Below are 22,960 nucleotides of genomic sequence, written 5' to 3' on the forward strand. Positions count from 1 at the left end.
ATATAATCGCTTGGAATTTTTCCCTTTTCTTCTTTTTTTTTCTTTCTCTTCTCTCTTCTTTTTCTCTTTTTTTTTTTTTTTTGAGACTAACTTTTCGGGGGGGGGGGGGGTTTGTCCCCAAAACCCCCCCCTTAGCTACGCCCCTGTCTAAACACCAGCCTTAGTGAAATTTCGTACTTTTATTTTCTATTTTATTTATTTGTTTATTTATTTTTGCTGCCGCTAAAAATCCTATGGCTTTTAGTTGTCGGTTTTTTTGCCCCCCCCCCCCTACTTTTCAGTTCTAATCACCGCCTCTGCTAACATAATAAACAACTTCACTTACATAACTTCCTTTCAAATCAATCACATTTTTAGGCCAAAATTTATAGTTATAGGGATACACTTATTTAAGTTGCATTAATGCTCTACTGCAGGGGTTGGAGTGAAGATTTAAAAAAAATTAGGACAGTGTTTTGATAAAACTTTGGGAAATTTTTAGGAAAGCAAATATCAAGAGCTATGAAAGAAACACCATTATTTTGAATGTATGTTTTGTTTTTGTAAAATTTGTACCGGACTGAAGATGTTATGGTATGCATGAAAATCTCTCTGACTCTCTCACATTACAAAAATAAAATGAAAACATCTTACCTTTACTGGATTCTCCTTGAAAATAAATCCATTGTAGAATTTTATATCATTCTGTGTACAACAGACAACTGCAATCAGAGCACTGAAGCTGGCACAGTTCAACTTTCTGTACAAATCTTTATGTGTTCCTTCCAACTCATAACTAGTAGTTCGAAATGCACGAGCCAACCTAGAATTAAAATAGCCTACAATATAGTTTTGAGCTTGCACCCCATAATCAATTGAGAGAACAGAAAAAAAGCGCATTGAATATCAAAACATTACTTTGTGATGTCTGTGCTAAGCTCATTTCCACTGCCCGGAGTACGTCCTAAATATATTTCAACGATCTGAGATTCTTTAGTGTGCAACAAATCTTTGGTCAGTCTCAAATACAACAACTCAATAAGTTTGAAGCAGCAAATTTTCTTAGCAAGTGATATTCCTTTCTCAATTAAGTCCTATGATAAAAATAAATAAATTTCATTTTTGATTAAAACTTTTTCATTTCATTGAAAGTTTAAATACAATTTAAATTACTTAACTCGCACAATTTTAAATCTATATTAGCAATTCAAAGAAGGAGAGTTTTTTCCTCTCATTTTTTATCATTTAATGACCAAAGGAGTTTTCAATGGTGAGCAACTTACAATGGCTAGAATGTGTAGCATATGCAAAAGGACAAGGGTTTCCTTCATACAGTCCATCATTCAGTCACTTTTAAAAAGTCAAGGAAGAATTAATAGGGGCTCTATATATTTTGCTACCACTCATATAGTTGTTCCAGAATCAAAATCTCAGTTTATAAGGTCACATCAAGAAATGATCTTTTCTTCCACTAACTTTAAAAGTATTTTCTTAAGTGATTTTGCTCGGAGAGGGCATAAACTTGATTATAAAGGACACTTTTTCTATATCCAAAAGTATCACTTCCCTTCCTGTCCTGCATATATTAGTTGGAAAATCTGTCTGTAACTTCAATAGATGTCCTCAAAGCATTTCTACTTGCTAGGTAGAGTTTCTTCTTTTTTTTTTTCTTTTTTGAAATATTCAGTAATATCAGGTGAACATTTAAAAACTTAACGATCTGACAGCGTAGTGTAAACAACAGCTAAAAAACGACAAAGATAGTCATTGTAAACAAGACATTAAATTGTGAAAAATATTTCTAACTCTTCTATAATAATTATCATGCAGTATGCATTAAATCTTATGTTGCATAAATTAAAGTTAATTCCTGCAAGTATGTTTGACTAAATAAAACAAATGAATTACTTTAATAACATACTTTTGTTAAGTAATTTCAAGTTTTTACCTTATTTATGCTTAAAAACATGTATCCATTAAAGTAACTTATTCTCCTTTCATCAGGTATGTAAGTTTCCATCTTATAAAATCACTTTAGTATAGTTACCATAAGTGACAATATAAGGAAGTTGAAGTGCATTGTATTGGACATGAACCAAAGACAAACACTGCTAATATTGGTTTTTAGTCCATGTCAAAAGTTTCAAGTACAGAATTCATCCAAAGTAGAGTAACACTTTTTATAGCATTACAATATTATCTTGTTTGTTGTTCAGTTTTCAAAAAGGCTTTTTTCCAACTGCAGGAACTCATTTATAATGTTCAAGATTATCCTATTCCCTTTGAAAATTATCTTCTAAGAAGTTCATGTGTGTATTATTGTAACTTTCATGACTCAGGGGATGCAATTTTTCCAGAAAACACAGACATTTTCCACAAGAATATCTCAATTAGTGTTCTGTGAAAATAAAATTACAACCATATGATCTATGCTTCAAACATGTTTCTAAAACTTTAATTAAAGCGAAATGTAAAAAGCTAAGCAATTACTATAACTTAAAAATAATTATTGCAAGAATGACTAGTGATACACATGAAATGATTAGTTTTAAACTCAATACTTTGTTACCGAGGAAATACAACTATAAATCTAAAATTTTCTACATTTTTTTTTTTACAAGAATTGTTTAAAATAATGCTAAACACAAAATTATTAATGTCCAAGTGGCAGAATCACATATTAAAGGAAAGCTAGCGAGTTTTGTAGAAGCAGATGCAAATGAATTCAGAAAAGCATAAAAAATTGTGACTGACGAGTAAAAGCATAAGAAACTGCTAAGATATGTAAATTTTACTCCCTATATGTAAAATTTAGAAAGTATGTATGTTCTTGAACCCAAAATCCATAACCAGTTGTCACGGATTTTTCTACGATTTTTGAACATTTTTTGCTGAAAACCATGGTTTTTGATGATCATTTTCGATCATGGTCAAAATCCATGACTTTCCTTCATTTTCACTGACTTTCCAGGTAGATAAAGCCCCAATCACATAAATGAAGAATTGATTATGACATTTTAACAGGCTAGTTCCAATACTACAAAACAAAATAAAAGAAAAAGAAAAGAAAACTTACCATTGTATCAGGGGCTTTTAAACATGACATTATGTCCGTAATGTGAGAACAGAAAAATGTTATGAAAGCAGAGATAGAGACAGTCTGTAGAACAGTGCTCAAAACATTTTCATAAACAGACAAAATAATGTGTGGTTTTGGAATAAATGGTTTGGGGAAAATTAGTTGATACACTGCTTCTACAGAGTTACCCTGTTCACTTGTGCTTTGTCTGTAAAAAAAAAAAAATACATATATATATATATATATATATATATATATATATATAGATAGATAGATAGATAGATAGATAAATATTACAGATAAAATAATTAAAATACTCATGGACAACTTACAAGTTTTGCAATTGTGCATAAAATCTTGCACCTTTATGAGGTCTAACTTGAGGGGCGGATCCAAGAATTTTTCAAGGAGGGTGCGATTGATTTTTTTACTTATCTCTTAGTATGTATCTGATTTACACATGCTTTGGGGGGAGAGCTGATACATTATTTTTATTTCAAATAGCTAAAATATAGAGATTTAGCGGGGGGGGGGAGGGGGCAAGAGGTCCCTTTCCTTTTCTGCTACCAAGGGTACTATAAAGTTGCGTTTTTAGAGCTTCAATTGAGTAATAACTCCCTGGGAGAATGTTTCAAAACCCTCTCCCCCTAGCATCAAATATTAAAATTGCTTCTTTTTTTTAAACTTCAGTTTCAAAAAATTACCAGGAGGACAGTTCCTGAATCTCATCTTTTCCTCTGTCTAACCCTACCTCACATGGTCTACACTCATGCCTTTATCACTTTAATTTTGCAAAAGTCTGGGGGAAGACCTCTAAAATGCTTCTTCTCCTAACGTCACTAAAGATCGTCTAAAATTGCTTTTTGAAACTTTAGTTTCGAAGAATTTCCTTCATCAAAAAAAAGGGGAAATTTTTGGACCAATTTTTTTTTTTTTTTTAATTCAGAAGCTGCTTTTACACTTACAAATATCTGGAATAAGTCAGCAAAATATCTTTTAATGATACTATGCTATGAAGTAAATCACATACATGACAATTCCAGAAACCAAACAGCATATAAAAATTAATCTTTCATGTATGCTGATGTTAACACTACATGAATTAATAAGACAAAATATTTTTTAAACTATATGTTTTGTGCATTACCTTCATAAATTTAGCATGATTATTGCAATAATAGTGCAGATTTGGAAATCTACAATTATTAGACCATGATTCTCTTTTGGCTGCAGACTTGGAGAAATCTCAAATTTGGCGACAGAATTAGAGATACCTCAAAAATTTGTCACCAACCCAGATTATATCATATTAGTTTGGATCATATATGGATGCAGATTTTGACAGTAAAGATTTCAATTAAGGTCTTTGGCTTACGATGGTTTAGAGGGATGAACGCCTGCACAGAATGGTTCCTTTTGAATGGCCTGAACAGGGGTGCCGACTTGAAAAAATTATTGGGGGGGCCGGATGTCACCGGGGTCTAGGGAGTATGTTAAAGCACGGAGCCCCCCCCCCTCACCCGAAAAAAATTCAGATTTTTGTGTCTTGGAAATGCCAACTTAGATATTTTCTGGTGTGTATAATTTATACAAACAAACATATGTGACAGGACGATTTCAAAGTAAAACAATCTAAAAATTGGTACACAAATTTTCTGCTTCAATTAGATCATGTCACTTGCCTTAAGTGAGGGACACTTTTACAGTTCCATTTTGTGGGGAGCCGTGCAGTGCCATAGCTAGGCTACGGCACTATACAAGGTAGTGCACTTGAGTTGCATGGAAAGGCACTACCAGTGGCACCGATTCAAAACAACTATTGGGGGGAGGGTACCATAACGGGGGCCTTGCCAGGGGAAATTTTCTAAATTTGAGATAAAAAATAGTGAGCTTTAAAGTTTTTAAAGCATTTTAGAGTCATATGATCAACATTAGAACCCCAAAAACTCGACTCTCGGTAAATCGACACTCTGAGAAAATCGACAAGACGACACATTTTTTAGTTTTGAAAAAAAAAAATGGTATTTTTGTGAAAAGCTAATTTAATTTACAGTAATAATTATACTTTTAGTCTATCAGCAGTGAATATATAGCTCTGAAAAGATTGAAATGATATTTAAATAAATCTAAACTATCATTAAAAGAATAACGCATAAAAGATTGATGTCGCACTTTGATTACTAAAAGTGAAATAACTAATTTAAGCTTGCTTTGAATAAGGCCCAGAGTTCATTAAATAAAAATAATGTCTCAAAATTAATGCTTTAATAGAGTTAAAAAAGTTAATACAGATTATTTTATTAACTCTAATAATTGAAGAAAACTATCACTGCTTCCATTTAACGTACAAATCAAACCCTGATATATTTTTTCCAGATCAGCAACACTTAGATGAGAGCGCCGCCGGCAATAGACTTCACCCGAAGTTTCGCGCACTGGGACAAATTCTATGAGTGCTCTCAGCACCATAACACTATCATTATTCACACCACACGTTTTCAATGAACCTGCTTACTACCGCAATAGTTATTTGTTTTAATTCATTACTGAATGTATTTTATAATGTAGCTATCTTCAAACAAGGAAAGTAAAAAATACCAACATAATTTTGTGATTTTAGAAACCATAATATGACAAATAATGTTCTTAAATTATTGAGGAGGCTCTGCCCCCCAAAACAAACTATTGAGGGGGCTCGGGCCCCCTCAAGCCCCATGGAGTCGGCGCCACTGGGCCTGAATCAAATAGCACCTCTCTCAATCCCAGATAGTCAGGAGGAGATAGTTACAGACAGACTGCAAAGATTTTAACAGTACAGATTGCATTTGTTGATAGAAACAGCATCATACCTCGAAAATTTGCAGCAAAAAATTTGGAAAACATATAAATAGTGGGCTCTACCCCCTGCTCACTTTACTTGTCAACTACTGTTCACCACTTGGTAGTGGTTAATTGCTGCATGTGGCGGGTGACAATTTATGATTTTAATGCTTTTGGATGTTAACACTAAATGGATGTCTGTTCCCTTAATTTTTAGAGGGGTGAGACAAGGCAGAATGGCTTTCCCTGAAGGTCCTGTGCCCTATGGTACCAGTATTGACCTGGTAAACAGTCAGTCTGGAGGAGATAAGGTTAAACATACAGACAGAAGCGCTCAGGTTTCAATAATTTAGATAAGGATAAACATTTGCATCACAAGCTAAGAAGCATGACATAAAAGGAAGCATATTAAGGATGATAAATTTTATCTTTTATAAAATAGCATAAAAATTTGTTCTTGAATAGAAGTATTACTTTTTAATCATACGATTAATAGCACTTAGAAAACTTGGTCCAACAATGTGGCTTTCTTCTTTACAAAACAACACAGTCAAAATCTTTAGAAGATAATCACAACCAGTAAGATGCAAAGCAGAAAGCATCTATAATATAAAAAAAAAACATAATTTCATTAAATAAAAGAGCAAACATTAAAATACAGTAATTTATAGAGGTAGAAAAATTAAAAACCAAAATAAATTCAATAATTACCCGTTTGAGAGCAGAAATGTAAGAATGATAAGCTGTCGTTCCTTTCGATAATTCTTTACTTTCAACTGGAAAATTAGTAGCTATCATTTGCTCTAAACAGGGCCTGTTAGAAAGCAAACTAAACATCAGAAAAAAAAAATTTGCTGTGATACTAAATATTTTAAATTAAATGAACAAAGTCCTACATCAAAAACTCCTGGAAGTGCAAAGATTAATGAGTGGTATGCTGTATAGTTTATTGTAGGAGTGACCAGTCCCAGTGTTATAGAGCGTCCAACTAAAAATTTATCTGATGTGTGCTTAACTTTTGATTAAACTACTGTGGCTGCTTATGACATCAAATATTACTAGAAAAATTTATGAATGCTACTTAAATGAAAATTACATGATATTTGGAGTGCAAAAAAAAAAAAAAAAAAATGAATGGCATGAAATTAAAGAGCATTTCAAGTTCTTACACATTGTATTAGTTTCTTTTTTTACTTGTAGAGATAATAAATATATATATTTTTTTAATATAACTTAATGCGTGAAAACTATAGCTGAATGAAAAAACATATGAAAGGAAATGTGAGATTTTAAAAAACATGTTAAAAAGTCAAAGAAAAAACATTAGCATTCTATCAAAACATTTCCACTATTCTAATTCTTTTTGTCGTTGCTTCTGTTAAAAAAAAAAAAAAAACATTGACGATAATTTAATTAAATAACACAAAGGGGCCGTGGTAGCCCGATCGGTAGAGTGTCGGATTCGGGGCCGGAGGGTCCTGGGTTCGAACCTCGATGGTTGAAGACCCACCGTCGTCATTAAAGGGGACTTGCCGACGTTAAATATGCTCGTGGTCTCAATGTCCTCCAAGTGAAACGATACCTCTGGGGGTGCTAGCACCAGGTAGCTATTAGCTCCTGGACTAGTTCTAAATTCTCATTAACTGTTCGATCCGGTGATGGTGCTGCCATCTATTGGTATATAAAATAATGGAGGCAAGGCACTTTGTATGCAGTCCTCGACATAAATACAGTTGTAGTCAGTTGTGACTCTGAATAGGAATAGGAATAGGAAATAACACAAAGAAATATAAACATTGCAGACAGTAACAAATTGATAAATATTAAATAGAAAACACCGCAGACGAAGAGTTAAAAAAGGGTTCTAATAAGACCGTCAGCTAGCAATTCACTAATATAGACTTTTTCAAAAAATAATGTAATGAGAAAAGGTGAAAAAACAAAGATTTTTTAACTCGAAACCTAAGCTACTGTTTCATAATTTTCATTTGTACTTATATATACTTAATGAATGTACCATTTTGTTGTTTTCTTAGCTCTTTTCAAAAACTTTTTACCAATAACATTAATTACTTCTTTAATGCAGCTATTGATTTAATATTATTACATTTTAAGAAAAATGCTATCTAATTAGAAAATTAAAAAAAAAAAAGTCCCTGCTTAATCAAATAATACTTCTTAGAATCAACAATATTCAACTAAGCGCGTACAACAGTATTTCCTTCAAAAAACAAATTTAAGATAACAAGTATATAAAGTTATATTTCATCAAAAATTTAATTGATGAGTCCTAGAATTAAATTATAGCAATTACAACAAAAATTTGCAAACAGAGGAAAAAACATAATTGAAGGAGAAAAAAGGCATTAAGTATAAAAATTTAATACTTTGATTTTTACAAACCTAAGAGTATCTTCTTTTGAACTATCCAAAAAGAAGGGTAGAATATCTAAGGCACGTACCTAATTGAATCATAAAAAATCATGTTTTAAAATGACATTCCAACTAAAACGATGCAAATGCAAAAGAATTCAATTAGAGTACAACCTTGTTTTATCAAGACTAACTGGGACCAAAGACAACCTGGATAACTGAAAATTTGGGTAGTATGGACAATAAGCAAGGCAAATACTTAAACAAGCATACTTTCCGTTTATTACGACAAAAAACCAAGACATAAAAAAACCAAAAATAATTTTTACATCATTTCTTAGCTTAGAATTTGTTTACTAACTTCAATTCAGACACTTGTGTCATTTGAATGAAACCTGTCACTTAAAAGCTTTAGAACTAACATGCCAAAATAAAAAGCAACTATTTGGTGCACTTACAGCTATGTTCTTGTTGTCATAAGTTAAAACTATCAGCACAAACAAAAAAATTTTTTTAAAGGCTTCAAATTTGATTGGGATGAATGAGGGCCGGATAAACTAGGTTCTACAGTAGGCGTTATGATGCAGTATGTAATTCATCATTTCAGCTTAGCTTGCAAGTCTCAGAAAATAACAGTGAAATTCTATTTTATATGATTTAAAGTGAAAGCTTCATCAGTGAAAAGTTCACTGAGAAATTTATTTGAATTTCCATTTACGGTATTAATCTGCATTATCGGGCATGCAGATTCGGGGGTCGCCAGATTTTCAATAACACTTGCCTGGTCCTTTTCGGCATGCCGGAAAAATCGAGGTTAGGGGAAAAAAATTAATACTATAAAAAAGTACATATGTTCAGCTAAAAAATGAATATAAGTTCTATACATATCTTATTAGTATTAATAAACAGTTTAATTTTGTAAAAATATTTACTAACAATGTCATTTGTTATTTTAACAAGAAAAATATTGTTTAATAACGAATAATTTTATAAAAATTAAATTAAAACTAAGTATGCGAACATTTAAGCAGTAAGTTACCGCCCCTAAACCAGTGCTAAAGAATTTACCATCACAGCTACTCAATAAATAAAAATTAAACTTACCTCTCCAAAAGTAACCTAAAATAACTTATTTAAAAAAATTATGAACAAATCACAGTAACAATGATTGCTTCTGAATTGATTACTTTATTGGCATATAATTAAATCCATTAATAATGACCTACAATAAATAACAACATATATTATATGCAATACATTTTTTTTTTTTTTCAAAGAAGGTTACTTTTGGGATTTTTTATTTTTTTCCCTACAGTGGTTCGCTTTCTGATTTGAACTGAATGGAGAAATTTACTTTTGTTTTGTTGCAAAAAACACCTCACATTTTCCAGCATGACGGAAAATTTGAATTTAAGGCATGCTGGTCAACTTCGCTTTTTTCTCGCATGCTGGATAATGTGGGGTATTACTGTATAGCTTTTATCTATTTCTCGAAACAATAAACTAAATGCATGTTCAGAATTTATGGAGCTTGCTTTGGCTTTCAGCGCTAAAAATAATCATTAGTACCTTTTTTTTTAAAAAAAATAAAGAAGTTTAAGCTTCTCCCACAAGAAATAGTGTTAAAAGAGTTTGAGCTTCTGAAAATAACTCTAAAATATTAAAAGAAAAAGGGTATCTTGAATTCCTATTCTGTATCAAAAGCATTTTCGAATATAGGTAAGTTGAAGCAAACCCACATACTACAACCAATTTTATAAGATTCAAATTTCCCAGCAGGAAATAATGTTTTTTGATCAATGACAAACTGCTATTTATCTTCACTTGACTGTTTTTGATGTTCCTTTGATTTTTCAGATTACCATTCCATGATGGTGAAAACAAGTCTTGCTCATTGTTTTTAATATTTATTTAGAGAGCAATTTTTTCATCATGGTTACAAATCATCTGCGGTTTTGCATTTATTCAAGAATTAACTTGAACAGATTTTCTATTCATAATCGGGGGTTTTGATGCAAAATCACATTTTTTTTTTTTTGGAAAAACACCTATATAGATAAAGAGCAAAACTTCATCTGAACACAACATTCCCAGTTTGCTAATTAGATTGATAAGAAATAAAAAATATTGCAACAGTATACTCTGTGAGTATAATCTTTATGATGAGTTGACCAGTGTAAATTTGGCCATAATAACCATATCTTTATTACCGCATCTTAATTACCATTTCTTTTTTTTATCAATTTGTCTTGTTTTACCTAATCTAGAAAATTACCACAGTCATAACTTCTCCATTTCCACTCCATTTATAGAAACAAGAAACCCAATGAGTAGGGTCCAATTACAACTCAAAATTGAGAAAAACATAATTTGAATTCAAGATGTCAATATTCAAATGAATGTTTAATTTTTTCTTTATTTTATTTATTTCTTTGAATACTTTACAATGGAAGAAAAAATTGTTCAAACCAAAAGATGAAATACCGCAATGGTCTGTTCGTGCCAAGGGGGGGGGGGAGCAGTCTGATTGACAAGCACACACTTCTCCCATCTCATTATCCCACTTTTAACTTAAAATATTGTTACAAATTCTGTAAATAGTAATTATTGTAGGAACGTAACCTGTAAATAGTTTCCCGTAATGAATATACAACCCCTTTTTCATATGGCTAAAATATACGACCCCTATTCCCTTTTTGTTCATTGATAAAATTTGATAACGGTCAACGCATTTCGAGAAGCGTGTGGAATATTTGAGAAAATTCTTTTCGGTGTATTTAAGCCGTTAGCGATGGATAAACAGTCAGTTTCGATTGAGATTTTCGAACTGAGTGCATTTTTGCTCTGTTTATAGCGAGGCATTTCGCTGTGTTGTTTTCGTATTTGGAAGTAAATACGTGTGTAAACGTTGAGTTTACGGTGTTGTGTGATAATTGCTTTATTGCTGATGAATAATTTAGCAGTTGTTGACGATCTTTCCTGTACATAGTGTAAATAAATTTCCTGTGTTTTTATCAAGAACTGTGTCTTCATTTCAAGAAAGCGGAAGTCGCACCGAATCCGTTACAATTTGGCGCCCAACGTGGGGCTTCTTCTGGACTTTCTTGGAGTAAGTTTGACTTTGGACATTTTTTCATAAAGACTGTTTGAATTTATAGACTTTGTTTTTATGGTGATTACTCGCGCAATGGATGACCAATTAAAACAACTTCTTGACGCAATCACCTCTGTAAAAATTGATCTGACTGCAAGTATGTTGGCAAATCAAGACCAGTTAAAAAGCGATTTAACGGTGCTGAAAAAGGACTTAACGTCTAACCAAGAAGAAATTAAAAACGACCTTATTTCGGTAAAGACTGTGATGGAAAATAAATTTAATGACATAGAGCATCGAGTTGATGCAATTGAAGAAAAATTTGATACCGTTGAAAGCCGATTCAATGCTGTAGAAAATAAATTTGAAGAAGAAGATAGAAGATTTCATCTACTTAAGGAAGAGATCTTTAAGGACGTGGAAAGGAGATTGGCGACCGCGGAAAGCAGCTCTGTACAGTTTGGCACTCCCACATCGGTTGCTCGACCGTCCATTAAACTTGCCACATTTGATGGGAAAACTTCGTGGCAAGTTTACAAAACTCAATTCATGATACTGGCGGAAGCGAACGGATGGGACTCTGCTACCAAGGCCTGTCATCTTGTAGCATCCCTGAGAGGTGACGCAGCGGACATTCTCCAGACCCTTCCGGACAGCCAGCGCCTGGATTTCGCCGCCCTCACATCTGCGTTGGAGCTTCGCTTCGGTGAGAAGTGCCAGAAAGATTTCAGCCGACTCCAGTTGAAGTCCCGTTTCCAGAAAACCGGGGAAACCCTGCAAGAGCTTGCGGCGGACATCGAGAGACTGTCTCATCTTGCTTTTTACGACTGCCCTGCGGATGTTCGAGACAACCTGGCACTCGACTACTACATCGACGGGGTTCGAGATCCGGAAATCCAGAAAGCTCTACGGATGGCGGATGTCAAAGACTTGAATTCTGCCGTTGTGTATGCGATGAGATACGAGGCCGCCCAAGAAGTAACCCGTGTGGATCGCCATCTAATCCGGACTCAGGAAGCTGATGAGTCTGATTCCAGGTCGTCCCACCTCGCTGAACTTGAGAGACAACTCGGTGACTTGACAAGACATTTGAGCAGCATAACAGCCCAAAAGAAACGAGAGCAGAAGTGCTGGAAATGCGGTAGTGAAGGACACCTGCGAAGGAGTTGTCCGGCTCGCCAAGCTACGCGAGGGAAGGAAATCACCACCACTAAAGCTCTGCAGATTTCCTCTTCTAGTAGTGGCAGTGATGGACTTTTCATTTACGCACATGTAAATGGGAACCCCTGCAGACTGATTGTTGACACTGGAGCCAATGTGACAATCATTAGGACAGATGTGGCTCGTGAATTTGGATTGAAACTGCTGTGGACATCGCCACGCGTAAGTCTCCAGACTGTGACAGGTGACAAAATTGAGATTGACGGTAAAGTGGACTTGGAAATAGTGTTTGGGAATGCCACCTACCATCATACGGCATTCGTCGCTAATATCACGGACCCCTTCATTCTCGGATTGGACTTTTTGAAGAAATATGACTTCACTCTCGACTTCAAGACTAATGAGCTGCACTCGATGAGAGAAGACATAGCCGTTTTCCCTGCAGAAAGTGATGTCAAATCCGCTCATCAAATAATAGCCCAAACAGATTTATCGATTCCCTCAAGGTCAGAATCATTAATACCTGGCTCCCTTGAAGAAAGCAACAGTTTTCGATTTGGACTCATTGAATACCCTAACCTAAGCAATAACCTAAAAGGAGTGCTGGTAGCATCTACGCTTGTGGACCTTTCCAAGGATGTAATTCCTGTGAGAGTCGCCAACGTGAGTGAAAGGCCAAGGAATATCCGAAAAGGTGAAGTGTTGGCAACTTGTACTCCAGTAAACTGCATCATTAGAAGAATCAATTCCCCCGAGACTGTGTCTTCCGAGTCCTTGACATCGAAGTTAATTGGGAGTGCGGCATTATCGAAAGATCAAAGAACTGCTGCGGAACAATTGGTGGATGACTTCAAGCATCTGTTTTCATCAGCATCGGAGGATGTCGGCCGTACGAATTTAACGCAGCATAGGATTTACACTGGAGAACACCCCCCTATTAAGCAGCATCCAAGACGACTACCATTCGCCAAGAAGGAAGAAGTTGAGACCCTCCTGAAAGAGATGAAGGAGAATGATGTCATCGAACCATCATCCAGTCCTTGGGCTTCCCCCATCGTCTTAGTCCGAAAGAAAGATGGCTCCACCAGATTTTGTGTCGATTACCGACGGCTGAATGAAATCACCAAGAAAGACAGTTACCCTCTTCCACGGATAGACGACACCTTGGACACTCTGTCCGGACACAAGTGGTTTTCGACCCTGGACTTGAAGAGCGGCTACTGGCAGGTTGAGATACACCCTGATGACCGGGAGAAGACAGCGTTTACAACTGGACAAGGCTTATGGCAGTTTAAAGTGATGCCCTTCGGCCTCTGCAATGCACCAGCTACGTTCGAGCGTCTTATGGAGACAGTGTTAAGAGGACTTTCTTACGAATCCTGTCTGGTCTACTTAGACGATATCATCATCGTGGGACGCAGCTTCGAAGAACATCTGGCAAATCTTAGGAAGGTGCTGCAAAAGCTTAAGGAAGCCAATCTGAAGTTAAGCCCGTCCAAATGTAATTTGTTCCGCCGGGAAGTGAACTACCTTGGTCACATCATCTCTTCTGAGGGTGTACAAACCGATCCAGAGAAGGTATCTGCGGTCAGGAGTTGGAGTCGTCCCGAAAACATCCATCAGTTGCGAAGTTTCCTGGGGCTCTGCACGTACTACAGGAAGTTTGTGAAGGGTTTTTCCAACATTGCACGACCTTTGCATAAGCTGACGGAGAGCAAGCAAAAGTTTGAATGGTCCAAAGAATGCGAAGATGCATTTCTACGACTGAAGGAGGCTTTAACATCAACGCCTATCCTCGTCTATCCTCAGCCTGAAAAATCCTTCATCCTGGACACTGATGCGAGCAACGAGGGAATTGGAGCTGTTTTATCCCAAGAAATTGACGGAAATGAACATGTCATCGCTTACTGGAGCAAATGCTTATCAAAGTCGGAGCGAAATTACTGCGTCACCAGAAAGGAGTTACTGGCCATAGTGAAAGCTGTAGAACACTTCCATCATTACCTCTACGGCCGAAAGTTTCTGCTTCGGACAGATCATGCCTCATTAACTTGGCTTTTGGACTTCAAAAATCCGGAAGGCCAGATAGCCAGATGGATACAGCGGCTCCAGGAATATGACATGGAGATCAAGCATCGAAAAGGGTTATCTCACGGTAATGCTGACGCTTTATCAAGGAGACCCTGTTCTGAGAACTGCCACTATTGTTCCCGAATCGAGAAACAGTTTGGAACGACTAGCCCTACCGCCTATCAGGTGACAGTGACTCCAGCATCATCAGAACCTGATCCATGGAGTGATGACCAAGTTCGAAAAGATCAACTTGAAGACCCCGACATAAAACCAATTTTAGAGTTCATGGAAAGTGACAGTCGACGCCCTAGCTGGCAGGACGTTTCCATCTTCAGTCCTGCAACAAAAAGATACTGGGCTTTATGGAACTCGCTCCATTTACGGAACGGCGTGCTACACCGAAAATGGGAATCTGACGACGGCAAAACATCTAGGTGGCAGTTACTACTTCCCCGATCAAGGATTTCAGATGTTCTGCAAGAAATACATAGTAGTGCGACTGGAGGACATTTTGGTGTCTTGAAAACCCTCAATAAAGTTCGGGAGCGTTTCTTCTGGAGCAAGGCGAAGGATGACGTGGAGAAGTGGTGCCATTCTTGTGACGCCTGTGCTGCTCGTAAAGGACCGAAGAAGAGAAGCAGAGGGAAGCTACATCTGTACAACGTTGGAGCTCCTTTCGAACGAATTGGGATCGACATCCTGGGTCCTCTACCAAGAACTGCTGATGGGAACAAATACATTCTTGTTTCCATCGACTACTTCACCAAATGGCCGGAAGCATATCCCATTCCAGATCAAGAGGCTACCACCGTAGCAGAGACTCTAGTCCAACATTGGATCTCGAGATATGGAACACCTTTGCAGATTCATTCCGATCAAGGGAGGAATTTCATCTCTGCTGTGTTTAAGGGCCTATGTCAAATTCTCGGAATTGAGAAAACTAGGACAACACCACTACACCCACAATCGGACGGCATGGTGGAGAGATTTAACCGCACAATCCTTAGCAACCTCTCACTTATGGTATCCAGAAATCAACAGGATTGGGACAAGAAGCTACCTTTGTTCCTGCTGGCCTACCGCAGTGCTGTCCACGAGACTACCGGATATGCCCCATCTCAGATGCTCTTCGGACGAGAGCTTCGGCTACCTTGTGATCTCGTCTTCGGTCGTCCTCCGGATGCGCCTGCATCGCCTGAGGAGTACATCCAGGATCTCCAGGCCCGGTTGGAAGACGTTCATAACTTCGCACGAGAGCGAATCAACATCGCGGCGGAGAAGATGAAGACCAGATACGACACAAGGTCTACTGGACATGAATTCAACGAAGGCGACAAGGTTTGGTTATGGAATCCCATCCGACGGAAAGGTCTGTCACCCAAATTGCAGTCGCATTGGGATGGACCCTACAAAGTCGTTAACCGACTAAATGACGTCGTAGTGAGGATCCAAAAATCACCTAATGCAAAACCTAGGGTTGTACATTATGATCGGTTAGCCCCATACTATGGCCATAGTTCATGAGTATTACGTAAACAACCATGGTTGATAACATAAAGGTTGTAGATAATTTTTGCTTTTAATGTTTAGTAATATTTCTTGTTATTATTGTGTTTTCTGTATCTGTTAGTTATTAATTAATGTGTATATTTGTAAACTTGTGATAGAAGTTTGGCACCCTTTCTGGGGATTGTACTGCCCGGGACGTGCAGTCCTTAGGAAGGGGGCAATGTTACAAATTCTGTAAATAGTAATTATTGTAGGAACGTAACCTGTAAATAGTTTCCCGTAATGAATATACAACCCCTTTTTCATATGGCTAAAATATACGACCCCTATTCCCTTTTTGTTCATTGATAAAATTTGATAACGGTCAACGCATTTCGAGAAGCGTGTGGAATATTTGAGAAAATTCTTTTCGGTGTATTTAAGCCGTTAGCGATGGATAAACAGTCAGTTTCGATTGAGATTTTCGAACTGAGTGCATTTTTGCTCTGTTTATAGCGAGGCATTTCGCTGTGTTGTTTTCGTATTTGGAAGTAAATACGTGTGTAAACGTTGAGTTTACGGTGTTGTGTGATAATTGCTTTATTGCTGATGAATAATTTAGCAGTTTATGACGATCTTTCCTGTACATAGTGTAAATAAATTTCCTGTGTTTTTATCAAGAACTGTGTCTTCATTTCAAGAAAGCGGAAGTCGCACCGAATCCGTTACAATATTTTGTTTTTAAGTTCAATTTAGTTCATTTTCTGTTTTTTATATTTGTTTTGAAGAGATATTTTACAATATACTATTTCTTTCATGCTTTAATAATTATTTTTTTAAAACAATTTTTATTAATTTGCTTTTTTTTATTTCTCATATTTTTTACCTGTTAGCCTACTTTAGTCCCCTTTAGCATACAGGAACGTTCAGCTACAAGGAGCGCTGTTATAGTACAAATCTAGTTCAGAGGAAGTGGTTAAGAAAAATCCAAAAGTAAAATTTCAAAATGCATAAATTAAATAAGTATAGTGACATAGCATTATAGTGACATAATTTAAGAAACTAAGCAGATTGCATTTTACAACATTCATCAAAATTCAAAATCAGGAAAATTACTTACTAGAAAATCCATTGGCAAATCCTCTTTCCTCAAAAGCTGTTCATATGTTGAATAAAGAGATGTGGAATATTTTCCAGACACATTTGTGGCAACCTGTTTAAAGATTTATCAACATTTAATGTCATACAATTGAATTAATAACACAATATACTTACATAATCCAAGCACATAATCAGAAAAACAACAACTGTTTTTGAATAAATTACCAAAAGAAGTAGACCCTACATTTTTTAATGTTAGTAAAAATTTTATAAAAGCAAGATGCAGTAAATATTTGCTTGCACACTAAAAGAGTCAAAAAGTTTATAAATTGTGTAATTTTCTTCTCGTATTATGCAGCACAAATTGCAGCAAACTAATCAATCGTTACTAAAATCATGTAACAAACATAAGTTTTTTCTCCCACTAACAACAGCTATGATTTTATTTTGTATCAGTTCTCAAACAGAGTACATCAATCCCATGGCATTCTTCATGCCACAGGAAAATAATTATTATATAATGTCTTTAGAACAATCTGTCCTACTCCAAATATTTAAAAAATATTTTGGAGAATAAATATAAACTGAGATGACTTTGACTTTATTGCAACATATCACAGAGAAGAGAAATCTTCAATTTATTTTCACAGTAAAGTTCAACTTGTGATCACAGCCTCAGTCAAAGATATCAATTTTATAAACTAACTAGTTAGGATTTTGGTGAAATTTTTTTTTTTTTTTTTTTTTTTTTTGCAATGCAAGATCTAAATGAGGGGGGAAAACTTCAATATGACATTGTTTTATGTATGCAATAATTTTATGCCAAGTTCGTAGTTTTCTGGAAATATGATTGCTGAAGATTAGAAATCGTAAATCGTAACTCTAAGAAAACTCTTCCATAGCAGCATGGCTAGAAATTCTGAAATTTTCAAGGCATTTTTTGAATAATGAAACACATCCATACAACCAAAGAATCTGAAAGTAAGAATAGGGTTTCATTGGAAAGTTTTTAAAATACATATTTTAAAGTACATATTTTCACTTCAGGGTCCCCCATGCCTACCATTATTTGTAGTTTAACCAGTTGGATGGAACCCAGAAGACAGCTGTGATTTTTTGATCCAGAGCAGAAGCCGAGCAATCCCTGGTCCAGCACCCCCAGAGGTATCGTTTCACTTTGAGGACTTTGACCACGAGCAGATTTAAAGTCCTCCAGTCATGATTAATGAAGAAAGGAGAGTAGATTTTCGACCAGCTAGGATCGAACCTGGGACTATCCGATCACAAGTCCAATGCCTTACTAATCAGGCAACCATGGTCCAATCATGTTGTACATGGCATGGCACCTCAAAGTCCCTCCCACCTACCATTTGCACAGTTCATCTAATTACAGAGCCGTATACAAGGGGGGGATTTTTATGGTCACCCCCCCCCCCTGAAAAGTTTGGTTTGACATTTAAATGTTCGTTTACATTTTAAAATTTCGAAAAAATATTGTTCCAAAACTCAAATGTCTTCCATATGTATATTAATTGCATAAAATGCTTTCATAGTAGATAACCCGACAACTTGAACACTAGCGCAATGCTCCGTATGAAAGTTTTTAACCCTCCCCAAAATTATTTTCTGGTTACGGCCCTGTCTAATCATAATGTCACGAGCACCACTACTTGGCAGCACCTATTAAGATTATTACTACCATCGCTTATCCCAAAGTAGATGGAATTCCGTCCTACCATTTGTACTAGTTATCTCTGAATTTTTTAACATGCTTTTATTAGCTTCACCTGTATGTATGTATGTATGTATGTGTGTATCTTGTAACGAAATTTTGCAGCTCAAATTTCGCCCACTTCCTGCGATCGGATTCTTTTGAAATTCGGCACGCAACCTCAGACCCGATGACAATGCAATATTCTATAATCAAATTAATCAATTTACTCTTTTAATTATAAGTTTACTCCAATTTTAATCAATATTTTGGAATAAATCCAACAATGTGAAAAAGGAAAATTTTTAAAAAATACATTAAAAAATGCTTGCAAAAATTATTTAAAAATATCTACAAAAACCTTTAATTTTTCTGCATCAGACAAAATTTGTTCCAATGTTCCAAGGTAATTAGAATACGAAATATAATTGTTTTTAACTAATTTGATGCCAAAATTTAGGTGAGCCTTCAATTGGAAATTCATCAATGATCAGACCATTGTTGAACAAAACTTTTATTCAAATGCATCTCAAATTTTCAAAGTAATATAAATATGATTTCCGCAAACATACATCGATGACTAACAGTAGCTTCCCATCGGGGTGCCCTTTTCTTAACTTTAACATATTACCTCACACTTCTTTTATAAATAATTTCGTCGCCTGATAATTCTCCAACATAAGACTAAAAAACAGAAAAATAAAATAATAGTTTAAAAAACTAAAAAAACATGCTTTCGTAGCAAAATGAACTAAAAAGTGAAAAATAATCTTTGGATGATAGTAGTTGACCAATCACTTAATTTTAATGTAATACAAAAAAGCGTGGGGGGCTTCTTATCACTTGTCTTGAATTTCTTCCCTTTGTTGTCCAAGCAAAAATGTAAATAGACAGCACCCCACGCTTTTTCGTATTACATTAAAATTAAGTGATTGATCAACTACTATTATCCAAAGATTATTTTTCACTTTTTAGTTCATTTTGCTACGAAAGCGTGTTTTTTTAGTTTTTTAAACTATTATTTTTAATTTTGGCACTTTTCTCCAAGCCGCTTCAACTGTGAATACATAGCATAGATTGAATGAAATTTACAAATATTTTTGTAGGATATTGCTTTTTATACCCTATAAATGAAACAAGAAAACATGTTATCTTCACCTGTGAATCTATGATAAGCATCTTTGACATGATAGAAAGGATAGAGTATCTGCTATCTGCTTCTTCGTGTGCAAGCCACCAATTAGTTATTTTGGGCCATCCAACTAAAAAGCTTTCTAAAACACTTTTACCACACCTGAAAATATTTTTATTCATATTTAGTCTGTTATGCAATGTCTTGATAAAACTGATACTTTTTTTCATGAATACAGTGGCAGCTCGCGGCTTGAAAAAGTGAGGGGGCCAGATCATGGGTGCATTCGCACCCTCCCCCCCCCCTCGGTAAAAATTAAAAATTTTTTTTTTTAATATTTAAACTTTATTAAAATAATCATTTGAGTCAAACAAATAAAATTAAATTCATTTTAAACACAAAACAAGCTTCAAAATACTTAAACTACTAAGTAAATCATGAAAGATATTGATATCATGTTTATGTAAATGATTGCCAGCAAGGTGGTGCACTCCCTCTTCCCCCTTGACTTTCAAAAATAAAATTTAATTAATCAGCTAGGAAAAAGCTACAAAATACATAAAAAAAAATTATTAATCTCACATTTATATCCAACATGCTTTCGGGGGCTGCAATATGTCTCACTTGCAGCACCGGTACAGGGCTGCAAGAGAGAAACTTTCACCTCCTGGCTTTTCAAAATCTTTAATAATAATAAAGCTAAAAGTATTTCTGTCTGTCTGGAATTTTCAAAAAATCGCTTCTAGGTGCCCACCTAGAAGCGATTTTTTGAAAATTTGATTTTGTTCTTTTTCTATTCCAATTTTAAGAAAATTTTACCGAGTGAATTATTATAATGTGGACGGGTAAACTACCAAATTATTACCTGGAACCATAACATGGGCGACCAAATTAGCATAGTAAATTGGCAAGAAATTCACCGTACAATGTTTGTAAATATACAGGTGAACTAAATGACCTTTTAACTTTCTACTAGGGGTAAAACTGTAACCACTAGTAAATAAAAAAAATTTTAAAAGCAATATTAATCTAATATTTTTAATAGCAATATTATTTTTAATCTTTTAATAACTAATTATTTTGAGTGAGTAAAATTAATTTTATTTTAAGCAAGACCAAACTACAAAAATGCAAAAATGTTATGATCAGAGAAATGTGTAAAAACTGTAAATTAAATAACTTAAACGAAGATAAAAATACATATCAGTATTTGCTTTAAAATATATAAAAAATAAAAATAAATAAACTAAATTTTAAAAAACCTAAAATAAATTTAAAAACAAGTAAAAAAAACTTATCGATTTACATGCGGGTGTACCCTTCTGCATATGAATCTGTCGGCGTCCATGGGTCTGAACTGACCCATGGACGCCGGCTCAACTTTTCACATTTTCTTTAAAACTTCATGAGCAGTAATTTAAAACAAGTAATAATTTCTGTGTAACAATGGGACGACATTTTTTGAATTAAAAAAATAATTTTGTAACGGTATACACGTACATATAACACAAGACAACTACGGCAACTAGAAAATAATTTTTATGGGGACGGTGGGTTGAGCACAGTAGGAAAAAAAATTTCATCCATTTGATTGATTTGATTTGCTTATCAAACTTTTCAATTTTGAAACTTGTAATTTTAAAAACGCAGTTTTAGACGGTCTTTGGTGATGTAAAGGGAAGAATGGTACAGTGTATTACACAGAAATTTGTTGAAATTGAAGCCTTAAAACGTGGTTATAGGCCATATTTATTGACATTAGGGTAAGAGATGGAGCTCCAGGACTCTCCCCGATTGTTTTTTATCTTTTTTGAAAAATAAATGGAAATCAATTCCACCTCCCCCTTCAATTTTTTGACTTTGCAGTTCCAGAAACGCAATTGCAGACAAACTTTGAAGATTTTTACGGAAGAGGTCCTGGATCTTTCCCCTGGAAGTTTTTTAAAAATTGAAGTCCTAAAAATGTAAGCGCAATATTCTATGATAGTATGAGGAGGGGTTCAGAGACTGTTCCACTTAGAAGTTTTCATAAGTGGCTATTTAAAAAAACCTGTTTTTTGATGGTATTGAAGGAAGGCAGTTTGGGAGCCCATGTAGGAATATTTTCTGAAAATGAAGTCTTAAAAACGCGATTGTAAGACCATATTTAGTAACATTAGGGACGGTAATCTTTTTCGAAATTGAAGCTCTAAAAACGTTAATTTAAGCGATTTTCTAACGCAACTTTTAAGCGATGTTGTACGGTATTCGGAAAAATAATGATTTCTTCTTTAAATTGTCATTATAGTAAGCTAATTATTTGAAGACAAAGAATCAAGAAAGGAGCAAATAGTCTAATCTTGCGCAAATGAAGGCTTCTTCTTTTTTTACTGTATGTTGTTTATTTTATATAGCCTGAATCGGGGGAGAAGAACATTTATGCTATGTGAAATAAACAACATGCAGGCTGAGTCACGGTCTCAGTGAACAAAAAAAAGGAAAATAAATAAAAAGTTTAAATTGGTGTCTAAAAACAGTGAGGGTCCCGGGCCCCCTCTGGCCCCTCCCACAAGCCGCCATTGCACACATATGTATGTTTATTTTAACCATTATATTAATACTGTACCATGAGCTTTTCATTTTGTTCTGTAATAACTTTTTTGTGGAAAAATATTGTAGGCTTTAGTTAAGAGCTTATTTATACCATTAAAGGGTCTCCTTTCACCCACTTACAGTTCTCTAGATCATCCAATCACTTCCTTTTTGATGTTTGGATGATGATGGAGTTTTTGATTGTACCCAAACAATAGTATAAAATGTTGAAATTTGATGCTCTTATTGCACTTCATTTTTGACGTAAACCAAACATAAAAAGCTTGAGTGAAATAGAAGACAAGTACTATGCAAAAAGAAAAAGAAAAATTTGCAGATATTGCTGTTTACTTTCTCAGGACAGAATATCATTACAAT

The 22,960-nt window shown here is 35.0% G+C and overlaps 1 protein-coding gene across 1 annotated transcript in view; it reads right to left on the reverse strand.

Moving 5' to 3' along the window:
* The window catches only part of LOC129220818 (DNA-dependent protein kinase catalytic subunit-like), a gene marked incomplete at its 5' end in the record, with an annotated part of 269,314 nt that overhangs the window by 131,678 nt on the left and 114,676 nt on the right, over positions 1-22,960 (reverse strand). The window contains 8 exons of the mRNA XM_054855249.1: positions 634-802; positions 898-1,073; positions 3,056-3,152; positions 6,353-6,480; positions 6,590-6,692; positions 8,282-8,340; positions 17,188-17,280; positions 20,038-20,173. Coding sequence (XP_054711224.1) covers positions 634-802; positions 898-1,073; positions 3,056-3,152; positions 6,353-6,480; positions 6,590-6,692; positions 8,282-8,340; positions 17,188-17,280; positions 20,038-20,173 — 961 coding nt within the window. The remainder of the gene's footprint in view (positions 1-633; positions 803-897; positions 1,074-3,055; positions 3,153-6,352; positions 6,481-6,589; positions 6,693-8,281; positions 8,341-17,187; positions 17,281-20,037; positions 20,174-22,960) is intronic.

Source organism: Uloborus diversus, chromosome 4 (genome assembly GCF_026930045.1).
Source record: "Uloborus diversus isolate 005 chromosome 4, Udiv.v.3.1, whole genome shotgun sequence".
Lineage (NCBI taxonomy): Eukaryota > Metazoa > Arthropoda > Arachnida > Araneae > Uloboridae > Uloborus > Uloborus diversus.